The sequence below is a fragment of the Apis mellifera genome, linkage group LG6, assembly GCF_003254395.2.
Source record: "Apis mellifera strain DH4 linkage group LG6, Amel_HAv3.1, whole genome shotgun sequence".
Lineage (NCBI taxonomy): Eukaryota > Metazoa > Arthropoda > Insecta > Hymenoptera > Apidae > Apis > Apis mellifera.
The window spans coordinates 12,952,974-12,980,484 of NC_037643.1; the positions used below are offsets into that span (position 1 = coordinate 12,952,974).

General features: G+C 25.3%; 3 protein-coding genes across 10 annotated transcripts; 1 reads left to right on the forward strand and 2 right to left on the reverse strand.

Annotated features, from left to right (window-relative positions):
* Positions 1-2,111: 2,111 nt before the first annotated feature.
* On the reverse strand, positions 2,112-5,173 carry LOC551222 (syntaxin-12). 3 transcript variants are annotated; one of them, XM_016912622.2, is made up of 6 exons: positions 5,020-5,173; positions 4,063-4,266; positions 3,678-3,843; positions 3,483-3,610; positions 2,903-3,036; positions 2,112-2,829 (listed from the first exon to the last, which is right to left on the reverse strand). In XM_016912622.2, exons 2-6 carry the CDS (start codon positions 4,263-4,265, stop codon positions 2,654-2,656), a joined length of 807 nt encoding a protein of 268 aa, XP_016768111.1. In that variant the 5' UTR covers position 4,266; positions 5,020-5,173; the 3' UTR covers positions 2,112-2,653. The 3 variants fall into 3 exon arrangements, with proteins under 3 accessions (XP_016768111.1, XP_623620.3, XP_026297140.1); XM_623617.6 differs by having other exon boundaries at positions 4,988-5,172; XM_026441355.1 differs by lacking the exon at positions 5,020-5,173 and having other exon boundaries at positions 4,063-4,289.
* A 524-nt stretch (positions 5,174-5,697) lies between these two features.
* On the forward strand, positions 5,698-16,812 carry LOC411154 (eukaryotic translation initiation factor 4 gamma 2). 6 transcript variants are annotated; one of them, XM_006562419.3, is made up of 8 exons: positions 5,698-5,824; positions 10,993-11,104; positions 11,232-11,448; positions 12,369-13,311; positions 13,380-13,517; positions 13,731-14,620; positions 15,111-15,413; positions 15,755-16,812. In XM_006562419.3, exons 4-8 carry the CDS (start codon positions 12,408-12,410, stop codon positions 15,860-15,862), a joined length of 2,343 nt encoding a protein of 780 aa, XP_006562482.1. In that variant the 5' UTR covers positions 5,698-5,824; positions 10,993-11,104; positions 11,232-11,448; positions 12,369-12,407; the 3' UTR covers positions 15,863-16,812. The 6 variants fall into 6 exon arrangements, with proteins under 6 accessions (XP_006562482.1, XP_006562481.1, XP_006562483.1 ...); XM_006562420.3 differs by lacking the exon at positions 5,698-5,824 and adding an exon at positions 9,887-10,041; XM_006562421.3 differs by lacking the exon at positions 5,698-5,824 and adding an exon at positions 10,911-10,931.
* Positions 16,813-23,765: 6,953 nt separating this feature from the next.
* Vha16 (vacuolar H+ ATP synthase 16 kDa proteolipid subunit) lies at positions 23,766-26,731 on the reverse strand. Its single transcript, NM_001011570.1, has 3 exons — positions 26,598-26,731; positions 24,568-24,757; positions 23,766-24,023 (listed from the first exon to the last, which is right to left on the reverse strand). The coding sequence occupies exons 1-3, from the start codon at positions 26,671-26,673 to the stop codon at positions 23,819-23,821; spliced, it is 471 nt and encodes a 156-aa protein (NP_001011570.1). The 5' UTR covers positions 26,674-26,731; the 3' UTR covers positions 23,766-23,818.
* Positions 26,732-27,511: the final 780 nt, after the last annotated feature.

Genomic DNA, 27,511 nt, shown 5'->3' on the forward strand with positions numbered 1-27,511 from the left:
TATATATATATTTATTATATATATTATGTATATAAAATAAGCTAAAAGTTTAGTTTAAATGCATGAACACAGAAAATGTAGTAAAAAATATTAAAGTGCTATTCTATGTATTAATAATATCATATAATTTGTACATCTCAATTACAATACAATAAATTATAAATATTGTGATAATGAAAATATTAAACAATGATTGTTTTCAAAGCTTAATAAAATTGTTTATATTTTTTTATCATATTTTTATTTATATATAATTACTAAACTTGATGATCCTTATTATAAGAGTATTTACTATAAAAAAAACTTAAAACAAAAAAATTAATACAAAACTATATCATTCAATGATTTTTAAAATCTTTTATTAATATATATTTTTCTTTTTATATTCTGTTGTTTCTACATTCAAATAAATGAAGATTGAATTTTTTAAATAAAATATTATAAACAACGTGATACATTTTAAAAGAAAAAACAAAAGAACGAAATGTAATTCAATTTTTTAATACAATAAAGCATGATAGAATTCATTATTCTACAAAACAATTGTCATGTATATATACGTTAACGATATAACAATATTAGTATCATATATAATGCAATTTATTTTGAATGTCAGTGGTTAGTTATATATATACAATATTCAAGTTATAACCTTAATAATAATATAATCACACTGGATTTTTAGATTTTGGAATGCCTAATAATCATATAAGAGTTAAATCGATTCACAAAAAAACATTGAAGAAAATGGTTGTCTCAATCTTATGATAATTAATTGTATTATTTATTCTTTTTTTATTATTAATGTTCCATGCTTTACCAAAGGTACACACAATGCATAATAAACAATATCATAATTCTACTAAGAATGGTTATAAAAAATCATATATTCACAATTTATACAATTTAATTACTTAAACTAAAATGTGATGTTTGTCATTCCTTATATGTTTATAGAAGTTTTTCTTTCAATAAATTATTAAACATGGTTAATAAAAACTACAATAATAATATATTTTTTTTGAAAATGTGAACTTGAAAACAGTTTTGGAAAAGTTAGCAGTAAGTGTCCTTTATGTATTGTGATAAAGATCTTGTAATACAATGCATATTTTTAATATTTTCTCTTAGTACCTGTATTCATATACATATAAAAAAGTAAAAAATCAAATACATAAAAAACATAAATCATTATTTTTTCCTTAATATCACATATTTTATATTGAAGTGACTAATCTGTAAAAGAAGTTGTATACACATATACAAATATATATTAATTTATACATAACTTTGAACATATGTAAAAAAATGAAAAGCAATAAGTAATTGATATGATTATAATTTAATTTCCACTTTAAGAATTTACATTTCCAAATTGAAATAAAAAAAAATATAATTATATTAATTCATATAATATCAATATTAATATTTTATATAATATTAATATTTTATATAATATTAATATTAATATATGATATTATTATTTTTATAATAAATTAACATAGCATTTTTTTATTTTATTTATATATAATATAATAATAAAACAAATTTTTTGTAATATTATTTTGTAAAATATAATTTTTACTTATCACTTTTCATACTCTATTGATTAATAAAAATTGAGCAAGAGCTATAGGTAACATTTATGAGTAACAAAGTATATGCAATAGAAAATTACATTTTAAGTAAAAACATATCATAAAGTAGCACTTATTTGTAATGCATAGTTAAGAAAATGCAAAAAATTTGTTTTAAATTTAATATATTGTCTATATTAATTTTTTAATATTGATCATTTTAGTGCCACATTATTTATTTCATATATTTCTAAGACAAATTCATGTCTTATAATTACTTTATGTATTTCTTTATAATTTTTTAACATTGATGTCATGAAATATTGAAAATATTTTTTAATAGAATTTTCAAGATAAATAAATAATAATTTTATTATTTAAAAAATTATTTAATAAATAAATAATTATTCAATGATGGTAAGAATCAAATTGTTGTAATTAATTAGTAGAATATATAATTTTAATTTAAATTTTTAAATTAAAGTAAACAATATATGTTACCATAAAATTTGAAATTATAGTATAACATTAACATTTTACTTACTTGTTGTATTTGTAATGCTGTACAATTTATTGTGAAAATAATGTATAATACAATTAAAATGATTTATCAAAGATTTTGCTAAATAATAATAGTTTACAGGTACAACAAAATTATTTCTTTATAATAATCAATATTGTGTTAATTTTTTCATGTAACAAAAATAAAGATTTGTTTCTATTACAAATGTTATAAAGAATAATGCAGATATTTAATACCTTTGTACATGTAATTTTAATCTAAATTATTAAATTTTAATTGAATTAAATTAAATTATTAAATTTAAAATGAAAATAAGAAACAAATATGCAATGAAAACAATATATGTTTACAAGTTCAAAAATAAACAAAAATAATTATTTTGAATTAATCAATTTACAAATGAATATAAAATAAGTCTATCCTCTCCCCATATTGCATGTCTGATAGATAAATTGGCAATTTATATTTTTCCATTATATTAATTCTACAATCAGTAAGATAGATTGAGACAACCCTTTCCATTCGCTCGCAATATCTAGGATAATTAGGAGCGCTAACTTAATTTAGTGACTAGAACAATAATTAATATAATAACGACTATAATTGCGAGTAACAATAGGACAAAAACTTTTCGTCGATATTTACTTTGGTAATTACTTGCCTTGATTAACTCTTGTGCTCCTAGTTCAACATTCCCATGTACATTTTCTATATGATTATCTATTGTATCTATAATAAAAAAAAGTTATAAGAAAATTTACAAAAATTAAATATTTACATAGAATAGACCAGAATCACTCACTGATTGTATCTCCTTGCTGATATACCAATGCTGCCAATTCACGCATTATTTGGTTCACATCCAAAATATCTCCTTCGATCCGTTTTATTCTATCTTCTCTTTCTAACAGTAATCCTTGTTGAAATTCAAGATTCCTACGCATATCAGAAAAGTAAAATTACTTGCAGATTACTTTTTCATTATTTTTTGATATAATGAATAATGTTATTTCAGAGTTTGTATTAATATGCATTAAAACAAACTTACCACACACTCAAGTGTATTTTATAACTTCTCTATATTAATAATATATGTTGCAATTATTTAATCTTTTCAGTGAAATTTTTACATTCAAGCTACTTCAATATTCATATTATAAAATCCACAAAATATGCTCATCTTATAAAAATCATGAAAAAAGCCTATTTGAATTTTGAATCTTTAATAAGATTAATAATGTTAGCCATCTCTGAACCCATTGTGTGCAGACTGTGAGTCAAGCTTTTTTCACTATTTATATGTGCAAATATAGTTATATATTTATTTATAAATTAATATATAGTTTACTCAATTTATAAATTAATATATAGCTTATTCAAACCTTTGTGTCACTCTGTGTTCATCCTCCTGAGCTTGAAGTAAACGTTGTTGTTCCTCTTCTTCTGAATTCATAGGATTTTCTATACTAGTTGTTAGCAAAATATGCCTCTTCATTTTTTCCACAATTGACTATAAATTTCATAATAATAAAGTTTCAATAAAATTACAAAATACATAATAGTAAAATATTACTTACCTTTTGCATATCTGAATATCTTTGCAAAGCATCTTTGAAATCAGTAGTGAGTTTCTCAATTTGCAACTTCTGTTGTTTATCACCTCGCCTCATTAACACTGTCAGTCTTGCAATATCTTTGCTTGTTTGTGTTACTACTTGATTTGTGCTTAATTGTGTGACATGCCTTATAAAAAATAAATAAAGAGAAAGTAAATATGAGTAAAAATATAAAATGAAGGAATATATATATATTATGTAATAAGTCATTAATATTTATTTTTATTATGTTTATATTAATAAAATATTTTTTTTTCATTTTAATGAATATTATATATTCTTAAATTACATGATCTTTTATTTTAGATGATATTTCATATTACAATACAACATAAAAATTACTTACACCTTATCTCTTAGACCCTGATTATCTTTATTGGTTCCAACATTTTTATATGCTCGTTCAAGTGTTCTCCAACTTGTATTAATTGTATATATATTAGTTGTAATATTTTCACTGAGACTATAAAGTTCAGTAGGACTAAATCCTACATCAGGTACATCTGTCCGTTGATCTGTGGACCCATATGTTTGAGAACTGTAAGCCATTCTAAAAATAAAAATAAATTGCATTATAATTTCTTTCTAAAAAAAAAATTAAAATATTTATAAATTATAAATATTAATAAAAACATTTTTATCTAATAATCTTTGTAATAATCATATAACTAAATGTTTTTATGTATAAATATATAATAAAATCATAAAACTTTTATGACAATCTATGAAGAACATTGATATGCTATCATATATATGAATCATTATTAAAAACTTTAATGACATATACATATACAGTAACATTTTTATATATTGTAATTTATTTAAATTAACATGAAATTAATGTAATCTTTTATTTATACAATTTTTATTATATTGTTAAATAAATATATATTTCGTTCATTCAAATTATGTATTATAATTTTAATAAAATTTTGTATAATAAATTATGACTTTATATTTTTTGTCGATGATAATACCGTTAATAAGTGCAAAATTTATTAAACTGCATGAAATAATATAATGTAAATATTAAATGAAAATTTTTAAAACTAAAAATGACATATTAACCCAAGATAATATTATACAATTTTATATTATACGAATGTTATAATAAATCAAATTTTAATCGATGTATTAAAACCATTCTGCGTGATTGCATAGAACAGAATAATCATCTAATAGTATATGACGAATATACGGAGTATTAAATTAATATAAAATAAAAATATAAAATATAAATGAAAATAAACATCACGAACTATGCAACAAACCTGAATTATTTTATCACAAATATTCTTAATACCTAAATATAAATTGCTTTATTAATTCACATTTAAAAATCAGAAGAACTATTTTTATGTATCGAATCTTAGAAACTGACAGTTGCTTAAATGATCTAATCCACCGTCCATGTGACAATAGTCTCTTTGTATGTGCAGCCGCGAATTTAATAAATTTCTATATTATCGATATTTCACATTTTTTAGTTCTAATATAATAATTGGAAACAAACATTTTAATTAATGTATAATAAAACTATATTTATTCTTTGGTAATAAATTATTAATAATACAATATACATTTATTGCATTTTAAATTTGCTTGTAATATTAAAGCAAATAACTATAGTTTAGTATGCTATAACACCGTCAATACTACTAGATTCAAAATAATATCTCATAAACATTATTATATCTTATTGCAACATAAAAAAATGAATTATAAATCTTTAAATTTTTAAATCAATTTTTTATAAAAATTTGTTATTAAATTAAGTTAATAAGAAAATTAACTAATAATATAAAATTATTTTTTAACAACTTATAGAAATGTGTCTGAAATGCCGTCTTATATATTACTACCGCTAGAATCAAAAACAAAACTAATAATAAATTTATTTTAATATTTTTTTACATATTTAAAACGATAAAAGTAAAAAAAAAAAATAATAAATTTTTCTATTGAGCAGTTGAAATCATGAAAAAGCTATCTTCCTGTGGAACCAGAGGTTAGTCGCATGGCGGACACTGGCTTGACAAGACATACGGTACGGAAGTTCCCGAGTACGACCGACAGATTGCGAAAGCCTTCAGAAACAACCGTCGGCCGTAAGTAAACGCTATTGTGATTTCTCATCATTTTAATTCCTAAAATTATGCATTTTTGGTTGTATGGTTGCCGCGATAACGAATTTAACGCTAGATTACCACGCCGTATATATTTTCTTTACAAAAGATCTTACTAAAAATCTTAAAATTTAATAGAATTTTCTCGAGGGTTGCTTTGGAGTCAATATAGCTCGTACATAGGTCGTGCGTCATGTCGGTCCTGAACGCATCTTCCATTTGTCGATTTTTTATCATATTTTATTAATTTCTTTCAAGTATAACTGCAATCTTTTCACTTAATTAATTTATCCTTGTTTTAGTATTAAAAAAAAAGATTGTAATTCATAAGTGGTAATCAAGTGTTGTTTTCGAGCACCTACGCAACTTCTACTTTTGACATTTTAATCGGTGTGACTTTTAGTGTAGGTTGTTCTATAGCTTTTTGCATGTTTATTTTATATTTTAAGCACTTTATATTTTAATTCAAAACACAAATTTTTTTCTAATGTTTCCGATATGCATGAACATAATTTTCGATGTTTATAGTAATTTTCTTTATATAATGTTGTCTGGCTTCCTTTTGGACAAATTTTGAAATTAGTACGTTTCCTCAGTATCGATTGTTGGTTGCTTTTCATTCAGTTGATCAAATTGAATCGTTATTTTAGAAATTGCTATACATATTGCTTACGTCAAACATTTCTTTTTCAAGAAATTATCTGTATCTTATTTTATTTTTAAATTTTACTAATTATTTTTCTGACAATATATTTTATTCGATTCGATAAATTTTCCACTATTTAAAACATTCATTTTGCAATGGATGCTCGGTAGACTCTTATAAACATACATATATACGAACATGCATATGTATCATCGATCAATGTGCACGCACACGCATAAGCATGCACGAAACTAAGCAGGCGTATACTGTCATGTTTCTGACGTTTTGCTGGAATTTTTGTGCAAATATTCAGTTTAAGTTTTGAATATTTAATCAAAATATAAAATAGTAAGCTTTTAAATATATATTAGATTTATTTTATATGCTTAAATTAAAACTGATTCTTTTTAGTACTTTATTTTATCTATTTTTTTTTCAATCATTATTATCTAATAAAATTAAATTAAAAAATTCAAAATATTAATATTTAGTTTTTGTATTATTGACAAATTAGCTCTTTTGGCAATTATTCTTTATCTATTTTCTTTTACTACAATGTTGAAAAAAATTAATTTTAATAAAAATTGAAACTATTATATTTTTTAAAAAACAAAAGAAAAAGCTATGATTTCCAATGATTAATGAATAAAGGATTTTATATTGCGAAGTATAACTTATATTAAATTAATTTTTAAATGGAAATTCATTTCGATTTGAAAAACTTTGTTACCTTAATTTTTATAATGATATACTAATGATCTAAAATTTTAACAATTGCAACATTTAATATTTGCAATGTATTACAGTACGCGCACTCATAGCGAACGCATTTACCGTGTGCCTTTAAATGCTCGCCCATATGACTGTTTCTACGTCGGACGTGTGACGACCGTATGTGGCCTCTTTGTTATAGCAGACTTAAACGTTTATCGTACTATGAATAGACGTACTGATTTTCTTTCAGCTGTCCACTTTGTACGACTAATTTGCACTCTGATACGTAATTGTGTCATCTACTAGAAATTTTTTAATTTTTATAAGCATGCACATATTATTTATGTAGATATAAACGAATAAAAGTAATTATGTCTATTTTCCAAAAAATTGCAATTATATATAACAATAAAATAATTAATTGAATTTGAAAAATGTTTGGGTTGAAATTGAATATGAAATTTATTAAAGAATGAAATGAATTACATAAAATTAATTAAATAATATGAATTATCGTTGTACAAAAATTTTTGAGACAAAGAATTTGGATTTCCTTTGTAATGCTATTCCTTTTATAATTATAATCTATAATGTTGGTAGTATTATAATGAATATATTTGTTATCTTTTTTTTTAAAGATATGGTTTTGGAATTTTATTGAAAGTATTTTATAGATTGTTTTAAATATGAGATGAAAATGTTTATTCGAATTTAAAGCATTTCATTTTCTTTTTTCTACAATTTCTACTGATCTTATGCATTGTCGGCCTTCAAAAGTTGGCACCCTTGTTCTAACTTGTGGAAAGCAACCGTCACGGCGCATCAGTGACGTGTCATGAGGAAACAGAGTATTGGAGTGTTCAAAGTATTCAAAGAAAGATAGCAACTGTTCATTATACATTTCCTTGTTATCTCTTCGTTTACTGACGACACGTGTCTCTCTTTGTGCATAATTATTTTTTAAGGTCTTGTTTAATATCATTTAGATGATGCATGTTAAAAATATATCATTTCTGTTCTTTTTCATTTAATCATTATTTTATCAATTTTAATATATTTTAATTTTATTCATATAAAATTATTATATAATCATTTTTAAAGATATTCAAAGATTTCTTAAAAGTTTATTAAATTAAAAAATATAAATTTGTTTGAAATTGAGAATTAATTTCGAAAGAATGAAATTGTAAAAATATTAAACAAATTTAGAATTTTAGCACAATAAATTTGTAAATATATAATTTCAACGCATTTAATTTGATATAAGCTGTAACTTTGTTTCAAAGAAAATAATATTGCTATAACTGTTTCTCTTGGAATCTTGAACTTCCGGTGTCATGATCTCAGAATTCCATGGATATTGAAATGCATTATATGCATTATCTTCATGTGTGCATGTTTTATGTAAATTCATAACTTATAATAAAATCATTTATATTTACAAAATTATTTAATTATTTAAAAATTGTTTAAAAAGAAAATTAAATTATATAAATGAAATATTATCGGCAATTAATCAAAATTTTATGTATTTATAAAAGCTTTTTCGAATATAAATATTTCATTTGTCACATGTAATTAAAAAATATTCGTACAACAGATCTTTAAATATATATATTTAAATTTAAATTTGAGCAGATAAATTTAGAGCTGCGAAGAAATTTCAATCGTTATTTTGGTAATTGAACTAGTAGTTACCTTCATAAAACTACTTGTCTGACAACAAAGGTAATATAAGTTTAAAAGAAAACGAGATTGGATACCGGTTTAATGCACTAAAGAAATTTTCAATGCGAAGCATGTTTCAGACGACGACCTTCGTCGTGCAACTTTAAAGCAATTCTTCTTAAGTCATAATGTATGTATGTACGTATTTGACTATATTTAATTTTCGCTTTTATCAAGTGAGAAACTTTGTATTTGTGTTTTCTGAGATTCGTGAGTTAAATTATTAAACTAAACTTTCTTAATGTTTATAAAAATTTTTCAAAATAACATAAAAATAAGTACTATATACTTATTTCTTTTATAATATGTTATTATGATTGAGAATATCAATTTACTTTTAAAATATTTTAATAAAAAAAATTTGTGTATTTATTCTCTATTAAAAAAATATTACATTATGTAATATTATTAATAATATTACTAATAAAGATGAGCATAACATTGAACACAATACTTGAATTTCATTTATTGTATAAATTACTATAAATAAATTATAATTATATAATATTATCGTGATAAATTATTAATTATTAAATTATATACATTAATCAAATATTTGCAAATCTAAATTTGCATATTTATATTCGCTAAAATTTCTATTTATATAAATTTCTATTATAGCGAATATATAATATATAAAAATGATAAGTATTTCTCGTGCTAAAGAAAAATACTTTAGATGCTGTTTCGCAGAAAAATAATATCGTATGAAGAGTTACACATAAAATTGATATTGGAATTTTTTTGTTTTCGAGATAAAATTATTCTTTTTCTCAATCCATCACCATGTAATTGAAAACAATGAAGGTTTTTCAGCCACGCACCCTAAATACATGGATTGCTCAGTGGAGACGGTCAAAGACGACCTTAGTCGAAGTTAGGACGAAGTTGTCCGACCTCGCCCGATCAAGCTGACGACAGAAGCCGAGATCGGTCGAGGTGAGGCGAGGAAAGGTTCATTGACCGTCTGACCATGAGCCGCGCCCCACATACAATCCTCTTCACGTTCATCGTCCACGGCTTTTGGTTGTTTTGTTCGTAACCGATACCTCAAGATCAAAGCCGTTTCCCTGGAGAAGGTCCTCGTCCTGTCCGTTGAAGACCTTTACTTGTGAGCGCAATAAGGCTGCACACGTTAATCTGTGCCTCCTATTGTTAAAAATCCGATTATTATAAGATTAATAAGCGATTGATTCTTTTTTAATTATTATATGCAACATATAGAAGAAAAGCAAATTTATTTTATTCTTTTTTTTTTTGTTATTCTATTTTTTAATGTCATATAAGTGGTTTTAAATGTCTGCTCTATAATTTATTATTAAAAGTGAAACAGTACATATGACACTAAACATGCTTTTGATATTCTTATAATTATTAATTTATTTGTTGGTTATATTTGTTGGTTATATTAAAATTTTTTCCATCTGTTTTACATGATTCAATTTGGAAATATGTAACTACGAAGGATTACAACATTATGATATTAAAACATGATCAAAATTTATATTTCTTATATTTATTTAATATATTTTATATTTTCAGTACAATTTATTTTTGAAAATAAATTTTTTTATATTTCATGAATGTATATATTATTAATATTTGCAAATTAAGAGAATCTTCATTTAAAATTTGCTGTTATTTTATTTCCATGATTTAATCTTTTTTCTTGATAAATTTTTACAAAAAAATTTAGTTTATGAAATATTAATATAAACAATTTAAAATGATTTTAATAATAGTACCATAAAATTCTTTATGTATCTTTTATATGTAACTCAAATATTTCAATAAATATAAATTAAGTTTAATAAATTGAAAAATAACTGATATATTAATGTTGTAAAAGAAGTAAAATTTAATATTTTTTTTTTTTTGGGCTGCACAATAACTTGTATTCTAAGCATTCTAATTGCATGTGTGTTAATACATCATATTTTTGTATCATTAGGTACAAAAGGCTGCATATTAATAGTCAAACATGGATGGAGTAGCATGCGTGTAAGCAATAAATTATTATTAATATGACTGATATTCTTATTGTAATTTTTTTTTGTTTCAGCTTCCTAAAGGAAGATCTGTGTGCTGTGATTTATCACTTAGGAGGCCAAAACACGCGCAACAACGGACAACCCCACAGGATCGGGGGGTGCTTCTCGTGTCTCGGGAGGAAGGTCAGGGTTTACAAAGTTACCTTGACTGTAACAATCATACACGAGCTGCTTCTTTTTACATCCAATCAATCTTCTGTGCTCATTTTTATTTATAATACACAAATTAAAAAAATTCGATGCCTTCCAGGGACGATATTCGCTCCCTATCCACTGAGCAACGCTGGATCCCTCCTTCAACTCTTAGACGCGATGCACTCACCCCAGAAAGCAGAAATAATTTCATCTTTAGAAAGGTGCGGGGTATTCTTAATAAGCTTACGCCGGAAAAGTTCGCAAAGCTGAGCAACGACCTGCTCAACGTTGAGCTTAATTCTGATGTGATTCTCAAAGGTGTCATTTTTTTGGTAAGTATTTAGCAATATGTATGATATATAAGTAAAAATAAATTTGTATTATTTTTTAAAGAAATATAAGAAATAATATTCAAAATTGTTCAATCGAATAAATTTTTGAACAAATCAATTCAATAATCTTACAAATAAAAAAATATTTATAATAATAAAGAATATATTTATTATAATTCATTTATTATATTTTTTTCTTTTAATTAAAATTTCTTTAATTAATATTATAAGGAAATAAATAAAATCTTTTATATATAATATATATATATATATATATATATATATATATATATAGATATACTATGTAAATCTAACAATAAGATCTATAATAACATGGAAAAGTATCAGACGAAAAAGATTTTATATTTTTTCTTTGACATTTATTTATAGTATTTCATGGTTATGATATATTTGAATATCATACTATATTTTAATCTATTAATTTTTGTCTTTATTATTTTATTTTACAACAAAATTATTCATACATATTTTATTGTGTTACTATTTACTACTTATAAAAATATAAGTGATTTATCTTATTATATATTTATAAAATATATATTTAATATATATTAATAAATAATTAATAAAATAAATATGTATAAATATATATTTTTAAATAAATAAAATTTTTAATATATTCTACTATAATATAATATAATAAAATATTATTGATAATTCAAATATAACAAAAAATATTTTAAAAAAGTATAAATTTATTATATTTTAACATATTTTGTTATGATAAATATTTTTTACATATTTATGGATTCTAATTCATATTTTCACATATAAGTAATAAAATATTTAAATAATTAATATTAAATAATTTTAATGTAAGTTTCATTTAAACAGGAATATAAATACTTTATTATTAATTTTTATTATATTAATATTATATCAAATTACTATTCTTTTAGATCTTTGAAAAAGCACTTGATGAACCCAAGTACAGTTCTATGTACGCACAGCTGTGCAAACGGCTGTCTGACGAAGCTGCAAACTTTGAACCAAAAAAAGCACTCATTGAAAGTCAAAAAGGCCAAAGCACATTCACATTTCTTCTTCTTAGTAAGTGCAGAGACGAATTTGAAAATCGTTCAAAGGCAAGTGAGGCATTCGAAAATCAGGATGAACTTGGTCCAGAGGAAGAAGAACGCCGACAGGTGGCTAAGCGCAAAATGCTTGGTAACATTAAATTCATCGGAGAATTGGGAAAATTGGGAATCGTATCGGAAACGATCTTACATCGTTGCATCCTGCAATTATTGGAAAAGAAAAGGCGAAGGAGATCCAGGGGGGACACTGCTGAGGATATTGAATGTCTCTGCCAAATCATGCGTACCTGTGGCCGCATCCTTGACTCGGATAAAGGCCGCGGACTCATGGATCAATATTTCAAACGTATGAACTCCTTGGCAGAAAGCAGAGATCTTCCTCTACGCATCAAGTTTATGCTACGTGATGTTATTGAGTTACGCCGTGATGGCTGGGTACCACGTAAGGCTACCAGTACTGAAGGTCCAATGCCCATCAATCAAATCCGCAATGATAATGAAGAGTCTTCGAGAGGAAATGGCTTCCATAGACGTGAGGATCGTCTCGGAGCTGAATTTTTAAGAAAAATGGGCCGTGGCGGATTAGATATGGATATGATGGGGGGTATACCATTAACTTCTCCATCGTTTGGCATGCCATCTCCATTCAGCCCCAATGGATTCTCAGGAACTTCAGGGGTTACTTATGGCCGTCATAGTCAACGTAATCAACCTGGTTACTATCAAAACCAGAATCGTCACCAAAATAATTATCAAGGAAAACACAATCAACAACAACATAATTCACCACAAAACTTTAATAACAGTACGTATTATTTGATTAAATGATAGTTTATTATTAAAATATTATTAATATATTTAATTGAATTATAGATAGCAATAAAGAACAATTACGCTTCAATAAAAATAAGATGTTGATTGGACATCCAGAAGAAGTATCATTAAGACCATCAGCTAATTCTATGATGTTTAAACAAACAAATATTAATCCCAATCTACCTCTCAACAGTGGTATGTATTTCAATCAATATGAAATATTATTTAATTTTTTAGAAATTTGTTTATAATATTAAAAAAATATAACAATGATATATCATTCATTTATATTTTTTAATTATGTAAATAAATATATAAATAAAATAATTTGAATTCTTATGATTAGTACAAATATTTTATATAAAATAGTATTAATAAAACAATTTTAATTATTATTTATATTAATAGATCTGTTCCCAGGACGAGCATCAGAAATACCTCTTCTACGTACAAGCACATTAAAACCCAGCTCGCCATTACTGCACAAGGAATTGTCACCAGCAATTGTAATAAAACAAGGTCCTGTAGATAAAAGAGAAAAAGCTCGCGATAGAAAGGATAAAGGAACTTCTAGGGAAGAGATACTGAAGAAGGTGAATTCTTTAATGGATGATCTTGTTTCGCATACGAACATACAAGATGCAATAACAGCTTTTCAAGATCTTAAAATACCTGAACGATTTTTACGACATGCAGTTTATACATTATATTCTAACACGTTAGATCGTGGAGATTCTGACCGTGAACTTGCAGCTAAACTTATAGTTGAATTGGAGAAAGCAGACGTGATTACTGTACAGCAGATACATGAAGGATGGAAAGAACTAGTATCCAATATACCAGAAAAAGAGAGTACTGTGCCTTGTGTAGCTTCTCATGTTGCCTTTTTAACAGCCAAGGCTATTGTGGATAATTTAATTCAATTAACCGATCTTGTCGCTGTGACAGAAAATGGCCAACATCATCCATTATTTTTACTTACACTTCAGCAATTACATAAAAGCCAAGGCAAAGCAAGATTAACACAAATCTTTAATGACAGCAAGGTGAATCTTATCAGTCAGCTACCCGAAGCAGACAAAACGAAAGAAAGACTAGCTGAGATTTTAGAGGATAGAGAATTGACTTTCCTTTATCCACTTCTTAAGATCCAAGGAGATATATGGCGTCAATTAGAATATGACCCAAATCCTAATACTCTTTACAAATGGATCAAAGAAAAGCTAGAACCTTCGCATCATTCTGATTCAGAATTTATTAATGCTTTGATGAACGTTCTTCTAAAATACATTACACAGGTTAGTATAAAAATATTAAAATTGTTATAATATACAATCTATTTATAATTTGTTTTAATATTTTATTTATAAGAGCATTGTAAATATTAATTACTATTAAAATATTAAATTGTTCAACTTATAAATTTTTTTATAAAATTAATCATAGAAAATATTAATAGTGTTTTCTTAAATGTTTTATTTTTTAAATCTTCATAATATTACTTTTTCATTGTTAATTAAATTTTTGAAAATAATACAGGAATAAGAAATTTATAATTATTTGTCGAAAAAATTTAAATAAAATTAACAAATCATTTAAATAATAAAATTTAATAATTTTGATTTATTTTTTAATAACTGTTTATAGAATCACTTTACATCTAAAGAAAAAAAAAACAAAAATCAAATTTAATAATTAAATTTTATAAATTCAATTATTAATGTATATGTTTTAATTATAATGAAACATTAATACTTAAATTATTTATATATTTTATATTTTTACTAGGAAACAATACTGGCACCTGGTGTTGATCCTTCTAGTGTAGGCAAATCAGTAATAGATAAAGAAAAGGCATTATTGGAAAAATATGCTCGTTTGATGCGCTTACTCTTCGTCGATATAGAGTCTCAAGTGACAGCTCTCCATGCACTTCAAGCATTTTGGTTTTCGCACAATTTTCCAAAAGGAATGCTATTGCGATGGTTTGATGGGCTTTACCGATTAGAAGTGATTGAAGAAGACGCTTATTTCAAATGGAAGGAATGTGTTACTGATGCTTATCCAGGCAAGGGTAAAGCATTATTTGAGGTAAATAGAATTTTATTTTATTTTATAATATTATATATTAAAGTTTCATGTTATTCTGAGTTAATAATATATTTATAAATTAAAAATATACTAAAATTTAATTTTTTATTTTTGATAAATATTTTTTAATGGTAATGACTTCGTTATTTTATCATAAATATAAGTATATATATATTTGTGTAAAAACTCTGTCTTTTTGTAAAAAATATCTTTCTAAACATATCTATCTCTCTATTATATTATATAGAAATCTTATAATTTACTAATCAATTATAATAATAATTAATAAGTTATAACTAAATAAAAATAATATATTAATTAATGATAATTAAATGGTGTAGGTAAATAGTTGGTTAACATGGCTAGATAATGCATCCACGGAAGAAGAAAGTGATGACCATAACGATGATGATGACAACAATAAAAACTACAGAATGCAAAAACTGTGAGAAGAATATGTTCTTCCGGCTACCTATAATTTGGAATAGGGTTTTGCTATCTATATTACTGGACCAAGCGGTTTCAGTTTACTAATTGAGTTGTCTCCATCCATTGCCACAAACATCTTGTTAGTCTGTGTCAAGCCCTCGTTCAAAGAAGAAGATGAAGACAAAGAAGAAAAGGACTTTACAATAATGTCCAAATAAAAAAAAGAAAGAAAGAAAAAAATGGAAATATGGAAAATTTGCAACCGCTCGAGTGGTTTGCAACAGACTTTCTAAGCAAGAAGTTTTAGAATGTTTTAGATAATTGAATATTGATATGATTTGTAATCATATTGGGCCAGCAGATATATCAACATTCGCCGCTGTATGAACATCGGTGCAGAAGGAAACAAGAAAAAAATTAGTCTGGTGATTTGTGTTGTCAAAGTTTTTGTCTAGTATTGTGCATGTGTCACGTTTTTGTAAGTCTTTTTGTCCGCGGCACCAACGAGTCGCTTGTTATCTCTGTGTACCAGCTTTTACATTTATTATGAGGAATTATTATCTATTATTAATTATTATTATTACTATTATATAATTCATCACAACAGTCGAAATACATCTACTTTTCCTAAAGAAACAAAGAAAATATCCATTAGGAACAGGAAACTGACTCAGTAATATAATATATGAAGCGCGATTAATTAATTCTCTTTAAAATTAAAAAAAAACTAAACAAATGAATTTGTAGATCATGAAAAGCAAAACTGAGTCATATTTATACACACCAATCAACCAAACACCATTTTTGCCCATGTACCTATATTTGCTGCTCCATTTAATTCTACTCTAACTATTCAATAACAACCAGCAGCCAACATCACAATTCACTTTAACGTAACATAAAAAAAAAAATTAGTGACATGACTAAATCGTATTATAAAAATAAACATACCTTGGTGTAATTTATTACAGATGGCCCCCTGGTTGTTCTGTCGATGAACCAACAGCCACCTTACCTTCATTTCCTGCCTGTAGTCTTTCCTAATAGAGTTCTATGCATCGACATACAATCTTTTTTTAATTAGTGCGTAACCTTTAGACCGACACGATGCCATAAGTTCGCCTAAAAGAAAGTTAGTGCAATATCGCAGTTTTTCGTGATCGGTGAAAGAAGAAAGCAGACATTGATTTAGAAACAAATCCATGGATTTTTCTTACATATTCTTCATTTCCAATTAGTAGCAATTTTAATTGAATTAATCTTTTTAAACTTCTTCTTGTACGTAATGATTATTATATACCGATTAATTGAACATAAGAATTTGGATATATATATATATATATATATAAGTGATATATATATATGTGTGTGTGTATATATATATATATGTATATATATATGTATATACACATATATTTCTTTCATTTATGAATAATGTTTCAGAACAATGTATATATTAAAATTATTATTACTATTACTATTATTATTATTAATATTAATATTAATATTATTATTATTATTACTATTACTATTATTACTATTACTATTATTATTATTATTATTATTATTTTTATTATTATTATCATCATTATAATATTACTATTATTACTATTATTATTATTATTACCACATTGCTTTTTAATTTTTGTTACCAGATTAAAGTATTCAACTTTGCATTCTTTTTGCTTCATGTACCAGTAATCAGAGCATGATCAGTCCAAATACTTATGTTGAATCGATCATTGTTAAATCTATTTCTTTTTTGAATACATCGTTGGTACGCATCATTCATAAATTAATCAATCTAAAATTTCCAAAAATATATTCCAGAATTTGTTCGTTTTAAAAAAAATTAGTGAATTCATCGAATCATGTGTATCGAATGTGTATTCATTTTTTGTTTTATTTTTAATTCTTGAGAATAATGACTTCATCGTCGCTGCGAAGAATTAATGCTAATTTGAAAATATTTTGTGTACATGGAATATATTTAATAGCGATAGTATAATATTTTAATGGGTATTTATGGTATACTTATGTGTTTTGCTTGTTGCCTTTTTATTATAAACTTGATGAATGAAAAAAAATATTTACATAAATAATAATTTAAATATGATAATTAGTGAATGAATAATATCGATTGATACAATTCAATTTTTCAGCATTGTGTTACATGCGATATTGTACTTCAATTTTATTAATTTATTTTTCTCCATATATTATAAATTAATTGAAAATGAACAAAAAAACAATAATGCAACATACGAATCATGTATAATATCGTCAGTATTATTTCTCACGTAATGGACTACATTATAAACGTTTTTAATTGATCATAGACATTAAACTGATAAGAAATCTCTTTTATCTTTATCAATAAAATTTGTTCCTAGGATTATCATCTTTATGACTTTGTGTCCATCGCTCTTTCGCCATTCACGGTAAACAAAAATTTATGAAAAAATTGAGTTTCTTATTATAAAAATGCTTTTTATATTTTTTTAAAATAACAATTTTTTTGCTCATGAAATCTTAATTTCATTTATCGATTTTAAAATTATTACGAATTTTATAAAAATCAACGTAATCAATCTCTTTGTTATTATTTTGTTGTTTCTTGTTTTATTTAATTGATGATTTTTAATAAATATATATGTATATATATATATATATATATATACATAGATATATACATATATACATATAATATATATATATATCCATTTAATAACATAAGAATCTCAATTTACATGTATATCGCTTTGAAATCACGTTTATGTTCTTCATCTCATCGGTTTAAAATTATCGTTATTTTAACGTGTATATGAAAAACGGAGTATACATTTTTGAAGATTAATTCAAAATTGATATTACGATTTTTTGTGTATATTTTATTTTTTCAAAAATATTCAGATATGTAATACTGTATTAAATTTTGTTTTGATAAATGAATATACATATATAATTCGAGTAGTATATAAAAAATAGATCACGTTATTTAAACGACATACGTAATAAAAAGTTTTGTATAATATAGTTCATAAATCAAAAATTTATCATTGAATTGCATACAATTGACAATGAAAGTAAAAAAAAAGAAAAAAAGTTTTAAATTATAAATGCGACATTGAAGTACATTTAATTTTTAAATTTGGAAAAAATATGATTTGATAAATATTTGATATTTTTTTCAGTACTTATATTTCATAAATATGAATCATATTCAATTTGATATTTATATAATATTCAAAATTAAAATGATAACTTAATAGTAAAATAATTGCAATTAATAAAGTTTGTAACTAAATGCAATTTTACGTTAACGTATACGTATCGTCAATTTCTTTGAAGTACGTAATTAATATACTTACGTGTATCGATAATCGAACGCTTAATGTTAATTAATTACGAAAGAAGAATATAGGTCTGCTTTTACTATTTTTATTTACATTTTTTTTATGAAGTTTTCACGATAAAAGGAATAATTAAATTGAAATTAAAATTTTGAATATTAAATCGTTAATATTTTAGTACACAAAATAGATTGCTGAATCTATAAAGTAAAATCGCTCAAAATAATTTAAAAACAATATTTCTCGTATCAATATTCCTATTTATATGTATATTGCACATTTAGGACATATATATATAATGAATGAAAACAAATAATAAATATATACGACGTTTTTTGAAATTTTGAGAAATTTATCGAATGAAATAGATAATTTCTATTAAAATAAATAATAATATACTAAATTTACTATTACAAAAAAAAAAAAAAGATGCATTCAATATATATTATTACTGCATGCAATATAGCATTACACGCATTTGGCTCTAATAAAAAGTATTTATTTGGTGTTTATGTAGAGCCTGTTTTAAAAACATAACTGCGTATACATAAACAAATTATAGATAACTATATCTAAATACGTAAAGATATTTTTCTTTGTTTTTCTACGATTTTCTACATTTTTTTCTATTTTACTAATAACATTTATATTAAACTATTGTATCATATATTATCAACTGCCATTAGTCTTATATATATATAAACAATATACATATATAATGCTTTTGTCGTATCATAAAAAATTATCTCGAATACGTTCGAAACATTATTTGTTGATCTTACCTTAACAATTGTTTATTTTATTGATCCTTTTAAAATATATTTTTGTCATAAAATCGATGAAAGGATTTCGATGCTTTCTAGATGTTGGTTTTTGTACGAATTTCGTTCGTTCGCATTAGGGGGCAGTCAATAATCTAGTTTACATTTTGTAAAAAAAATAACGAATAACTTGCTAAATAAATACAACAAAGTATATACGCGTTAATAGATATAAAATCTAATAAAATCTAATTTGTGTCATTTTTCAAATTGTGCATATGCGTTTCATAGCATGATGCAAAACACTTTGTCAAATGAAACACAATATAGATATATTTAAAAAATAATATGTGCAATAATCTATTTTTTTTTTTACGCGCGCGAACGGTCTCTTATGTCATTATAATTGAATTTTGTGATTTTTTTTTAGTACCAAATAAACTAAAATATATACTATCACTGAAATATAATATAAAATAAATTAATCAGACTCCATTTTGATATATTTTTTTAAAGATATTTACACAAACTTTAATAAAGGTAAATCGTTAAAGTAATATTTACTATTACTCTCGATTCATTTAACAATTCTCTAACAAACTCTGATATTGTGGTTAACAATGGTACTATTTTAAATCAAAGTAAATCGGATATCAATTTATTTTCGCGAATGACCTGATTTTACTTTGGCTATGCATCATATATGCGTATATGTACGGATATATGTATATACGCATGTGTAGGTATGTGACATGTGAAGGGATGTAAATATACATATATATTTAAACGCGCAGATAAAATTTTCTATCTATGGAACAAGTTCGGTTACATAATAAATTTGCATTTTCCTTTATATATGCGGTTTCAAGAACAATTTTCGTTCAATGTTAATTTAATTTTCTATGTTTACTGAACATATTACGCAAACAATAATTATATATTTACAAGTACCGAACAAATATATTATGAAATAGTATCTGACAAATATTATTTAAAAAGTTAAAAGAAAATATTTGACGAATTAATAAAAATTTTCTTTTTTTTTCATGATTCTTTTTTGTCCAATTACTTTTGTACACAAATTTGGTTTTATCTCATTTTATATTTTTTTTCTTCGAACACGTAAAACATCGAATGTTACAATGAGACGTATAGGTACCAATGATGCAATATAGAAAGCATGGTTCTTTAAATTGAATGGCAGTGATAAAAAAATGGATTATCAACATCATGCGTTTAATTGTTCTTATCGCTAATAATATAGTGTATGTATACAGCTAGGTAAATTTTCGATGATATAAGTGAGTACTGATACTGTTTGTCCAAATTAAATTTTTATTAAACACGGTTTCTTTCTGTAACATCGAGGACGAATTATAACATAAATAATTATTATTGATCAGTATCACTTTTTTGCGCTCAACAATGAGACTATTTTTTTAATAACACTGGAAGATAGTACGTTGGGGGCAGCGGCGGCGGCAGTTATCTTTCCTCCATCTGCCAGTGCTTTTTCGTTTATTTTTATTTTTTTTTTTATTTTTTGCTTTTCATTCATTCTTCTTCACGCGTACTAGCATTCATCGGTCTTCCTTTCTTTACTATACACACGTAACACACACATACATGCTTATTTGCATATCGATTTTACGTTCACTCACAACTACAAAAGGTTTTGGTATCCTATAATACCTAACCTAATCTAGTCTAAAAAATTTTAATTGTATTCTGTAAAGCATGGCGGGTGATATATACATTATACGGGCATAGTTTATAATTATAGCAAATTTTTTTTTTTTTTTAAATTATCACTACTAGAGAAATAGGAATCTAGGAAGATAGGAAAAAGGAGGAACAGAGGTAATTGGCATAATATGTGCTGTTTTGCATTTTATCGAATGTGAAATGAAAATCATTTTTATGCTCTCTGTAACTCTCTTTTTTTCGTTTTTTCCTTCGTTGCGGAAAGTCACCACCACCGCTCCCCGGCTCGCATTTGTATTTCACTTGTGTTATATGTTATAATTACGAATTTTTCAAAAGATTTTCAATTTTTCTTCTATTTCCATTATGCTGTTTTTATTCCATTTCTTTCTATCATCGTTGTTAAAAATTCAATTTCTAATGACTATTTGATGAGAAAATCTTTTTTTAATGTAATTTAATATAGGTGCATTTTCAAGCGAGGATTATAAACGATGAAAAGATACATTGAAGCATAAACTCATTCTATTTCTTTTTTTTTTCGATTAGATAAATTTAAAGGAATTCTCATTTTTTGATGCACTATTATTGCAAGCTAAAACATTTTTCAACATTGAGTGTTTATATGTTTATTCTCTCCCGGAAATGCGCCTACACGTTGAGCTTTATTGTGTTTTAGATAGAAAATACTGCGCAGTCAATAAAATTTTAACAAGCGGGCGCAATGAATTCTTGTCCTCGATTATGAGATGATATACATATTTATTATAAAGAGAGATAGTGGCCAATTAAAAGGCCATGATGAATGAGAAGTTCATTGCCAGCTCCCATGACAGTGAACTTACCAAAATAATTTCATTTATATTAAATAACTCCATAATTATATTTATTTAAAAACTTCGTCCTGAAAGAAATGTAAAGTAATTAATTTTTTCTTTTTTTTTTCTTTTTTTTTTTACCCAAAAAATTTACATTTGTTGCGCCATTATAAGCGCCCGCTCGCCTGTACTGAACAAACTTATTATGGAATGTACAAATTATTTTTTTTTTACCATTATTATCTCGTAACTCCTTTTCTTAGGTAGTCATACATCTGCTGGAACGTATGGAATTATTCTTTTGTGTTGCATCAACATACTTGTCACTTCATTAACATATATATTTATGCATATATATATATATCTAATGAATTGTGAAATAAGCATGTTTAGCTGAAAGAGGGAAATTACCGCTGGCCTTTGCAGTCACCCAAAATTATTTTGTAAACCATACATACATTGCTACCTATAATAAGTGCAAATTCCTGATACGTCCAGCAGCTTCTGAATTGACTTAATACTATCATGTATCTGTCCATTATCTACTCACATTCATTTCATTTTTCTCTCTAAAACTTCATTCCACATACTATACTTTGTGTCTTGTAGTTTCGATTGTACAATATCTATGTTCTTTTTCTGTTTAAGATAAAGTTTGTACAACCATCACATATTATGCTGTTTCTTACGCGCAATCTTGCGTATTCTTTTCACTTTCTAATTCAGATATTACAATTTCATATTTTTTTGTCATAAAAGACATTCATTTGCAATCTGTATACTGTCACTTCAATCTCATTTAATATATATAATTGTGCTAAATATTCTTTTATCATTAACAGTTTTTTCTTTTATACACTCAGTAGAGCCGATTATCTTAATTGATAATTCAATGTCAAACTACACTACAAATGATTACTATACAGTGAAAGAGAAATGTTCGACATGGGATATTTAAGGTCTTTCTTTAGTATAACTCCCTGTCGCCTGTTGCTTTTCTGTACATACATCCTCTTCATGCAAGACTGAGAGAGAGAATTATTTGTTTTCAATTCAAAATATTTACTCAATTAATTAGATTTTCAGCACTCTTGTTACTTGTTTGCGGTATTTATCAACAATTATGTCATTTATGTAATGAATATGTACTTATTAAATGCTTGGACTCTAATATCAACTTGAATACAGTATTACAGAAGGATGCTTAGATGAATCAATGTGAGTATGCATGGAAAAAATGTGTTTAAGTAAAATCTCGAAACAAGTCGTAATATTTTAAGAGTCGGGGAACGTTGTTGGTTGCAGGCGACGAGTCTTGCATTCCTGCTACTAAAATTGTTTTACTTGGTGTACAAGTAGATGGCAACGATGAGACCATAGAGACCCAATACTTCTGCGAAGATTAGAATCAAGATCATACCGACAAACAGGCGAGGTTGTTGTGCGGTACCTCTTACACCTGCATCACCAACAATACCAATAGCAAATCCAGCAGCTAAACCAGAAAAACCTACGGCTAAACCAGCACCCAGATGTACAAAACCCCTAATAAAAAGACCAAAAATTGTTTGTTAATTATGAAAAGAAAAAAATAATAGTTGATTATATACATTTAATATGTTTAATAAAGCAAAAAAAAAAATTGAAATTAAGTTAAGCCATAAGTTGATTAAATAAAAATATTAATAGATTTCTAGAATAATTAATGAAATGATCTGAAATAAAATTGAATTTTTTTCAATATGTAAAGAATATAGACATAATTGAAATACTTAAATGATTAAATTATGTATAAAGTTAATTCAAAATTATTAAATTTTTAATATCCAGAAAATAATATTGATATAATCTTAACTTTATACTTAACTTTTTCTGAATTATATATATATTTTGGATATAAAATGTTAATAGATCAAAGAAACAATAATAAATAAAAAATCAGTGTGACAATAATTTAGGTTTCAAATATATGTACAATATTATATATATAAAGGGCAAATTTAAACTTTCTTTGTATACATATTAATTGTATTTCTATTGACTTAATTTAAACTATTCTAAAAGAATTATGAATAAATATACAACATACTTGAATAAAGTATATCCTTTAGGTTCTTCTAGACCACCAGCAATTAGAACAGCTACTACAAGACCATAAATGGCAATGATACCAGCCATAACAACAGGAATAATTGATTTCATGATAAGTTCTGGCCTCATAACAGACATGGCTGCAATTCCTGTACCTGACTTTGCTGTGCCGTATGCTGCTCCTAAAGCTGAAAACAAATATAATATTTTATTTAATTTTATTCATTTCTACTTATCATACTTATCATTATACAATTATATAAACAATTATTTCATAATTAAATCTACAATTATACATGATATGAATTTTTTTAATATATTATATATATTATATATATTATATATGTGTGTATTATTCAACAATTATAATATCCAGATGTTATACAAAAGTTTTATTAAGTTTATAATTAAATTTTTATAGAACTCCATTTAAATAAACATTTTATATCTTGATAATTATAATTATACAATAATAAATTATATTAAGATAATAATCATTATTATTGAGATTATTTTTTATTTAATTATTAAAGATTTGACAAATCTTGCATTGAAATTATTCTTTAGACATCAAAAACTATCGATTTTGTTTAATATTGATCTTTAATTAAAAAGTCATAAACGGCCAATTCTATGATATTGATATCATAATTTTATATATATTTCTCAAAATTTCGGAATTGAAAAAAATATATAAAATCTCAAGTAATGCCATGACAAATAATTTCTTCGTGAGTGAAAATCGTAGTCACATGATTCTCACGTTGGCAGTCACATGATAATCATGTAAGTCCCATCCCGCGAGTAGGGGGCGTGGCACAAGTAGATAATTTTTTTTCTTTTAATTTTTATGATTTGATCAAGTTTATGTTTTAAATAAATTAAGAAAATATTTATTATATATGTATGTATATTATATACATGTGTGGTGTGTGTGTATGCATATTTATATACATATATCATATATATACATATATATTATATATACACACATAAAATAAAGACAATATAACCACGAAATATTTAATTTCTAGGTTTTATATGGATATGAATCAAGATTTTTCATGCATTCGAAACTTCGTAAATTATCAGACTTTTCTTGTATGTTATCGTCCATTCAAGACTGGCGCACACGGGAAAAGGGATTCGTATTGATTTCCTTGATAGGGACTCGCCGACGATACTTCAAAGTTTAAGTTTGCCTGTCTTGAACATGCTTTCTTATCATCATAAGAGGACATAAAAAGAATTAAAAAATCAATTTAAAATTGAAATTGATAGACCTAATATCGATAATTACATCTGACGGAATCTTCCATTGATCTCCGTAAATCCTGTATTAGCTACCTCCCGCGCCCATGAACCGATACATACAGACTTTTATTCAAAAACTATCCAACGAGGTCAGCATTACGAAATAACAGCCAATATCTCAGTCCTCAAACGCGGCGCATGAATGTTTCTCTCGTAATGTAAAATTAAATTGGTTGGACTGCATTTACGGAACATTACGAAATCCTAGATCTGTGTGCCTAAAAAAATGGCGCTTCAAAATTGAATCTCTATCCTTGATATCTTCAGTACTTCGGATTTGGACACACCTGTATTGGGCGTACTATATTATATATCACCGGGTGACAGATTTGACAACAATAAAACGTACCAAAATAAATTTACGAGAACATGAAAATAGGTATTTATTCTTATTAATTGTTAAAATATAATTAGTTGGTAATGAATAAAGAATAGAATAAAATTTATATGAATAATCAACGAATATAAATGTTCATCAAGACATTGATTGCACAAATTGATTAATCTTCAACATTTATTTTATTTTTCCATACTTTATGCCATTTGTAGCAAAGAAAATGGCGTGTATATGATAGAACTGCCAATGTTATAATATATTTTTAAGGATTATTTTTTCGATAATTGTATTGTCTTTTATTTTACAAATTGTAAATTCTTGCATTCGCGCTCTTTTTGGTCAAACGTCCAGACCAAATTTAAACAACTGAAACTCACCAGAAAATATAATGGCTGAGGCAGCGCCCATTACTCCAAAGAAGGGCGCATAAATAGGATGATCTTCGTCGGACATTGTGATGTGTTCAAGACTCGTAGGTCAAATCGATCACGAGTATTTACAGGTTGTCGAAACGCGAACGTCGGATGAAGAGCGATCTTCACGCACTCACTTCGCTAAACTAGTGCCACTGTCAAATATGGCTTATCGTGCAGGAGTGCGGGTCATGTGACGAGTGACGAGTGAGAGAAGAAGAGGCTGCCGAAGCTTGGTAATGTCTATTCTCTTGCTATTGGCTCGCGACTGCGGACTACAGCGTTGCAAGCGAATCCTGTGCCGTCTTTCATCTTTTATATCTGACGTCAGTCGCGCTATAGACTCTCTATTCGATCATCGCGCACGCCTATTGCGCAAGCTTTTGCTTCTTGGAGCGCGTGACACGCGTTTCCTGTATTTATTTATGTTTTACAATCATTTCTATTGCTTAAATTCATCTAGAAATATATTGAATATTGCTTTGGAAATCTCATTTATCATTTAAAGTTATTAAAAAAAGATATAAAAAATTTATAATGAACTTTGAGGTTATTTTACTAAAATTCATTTCAACACGTGACTAAATTTAAACAAAGATGTAGTCAGTTATATTTTCGATGAAAAAGAATTAATTAAATAAAATTGTAATGATTTTTTAATATGTTTATAATATGAAATATAGATATTCTTTCGATGATTTTATAGATAAAATTATAAAAACTTGGATATAAATTTTGCATTTGTATATGAAATTTGATACATATGTTTTATTTTGAATAAAATTTCTCTAAAATAATCTAATTCATTTCATAATAATAAACTTTTTATTATACATAAACTTTTAAATTTAAATTTTTATTAAATACACAAATTAAAT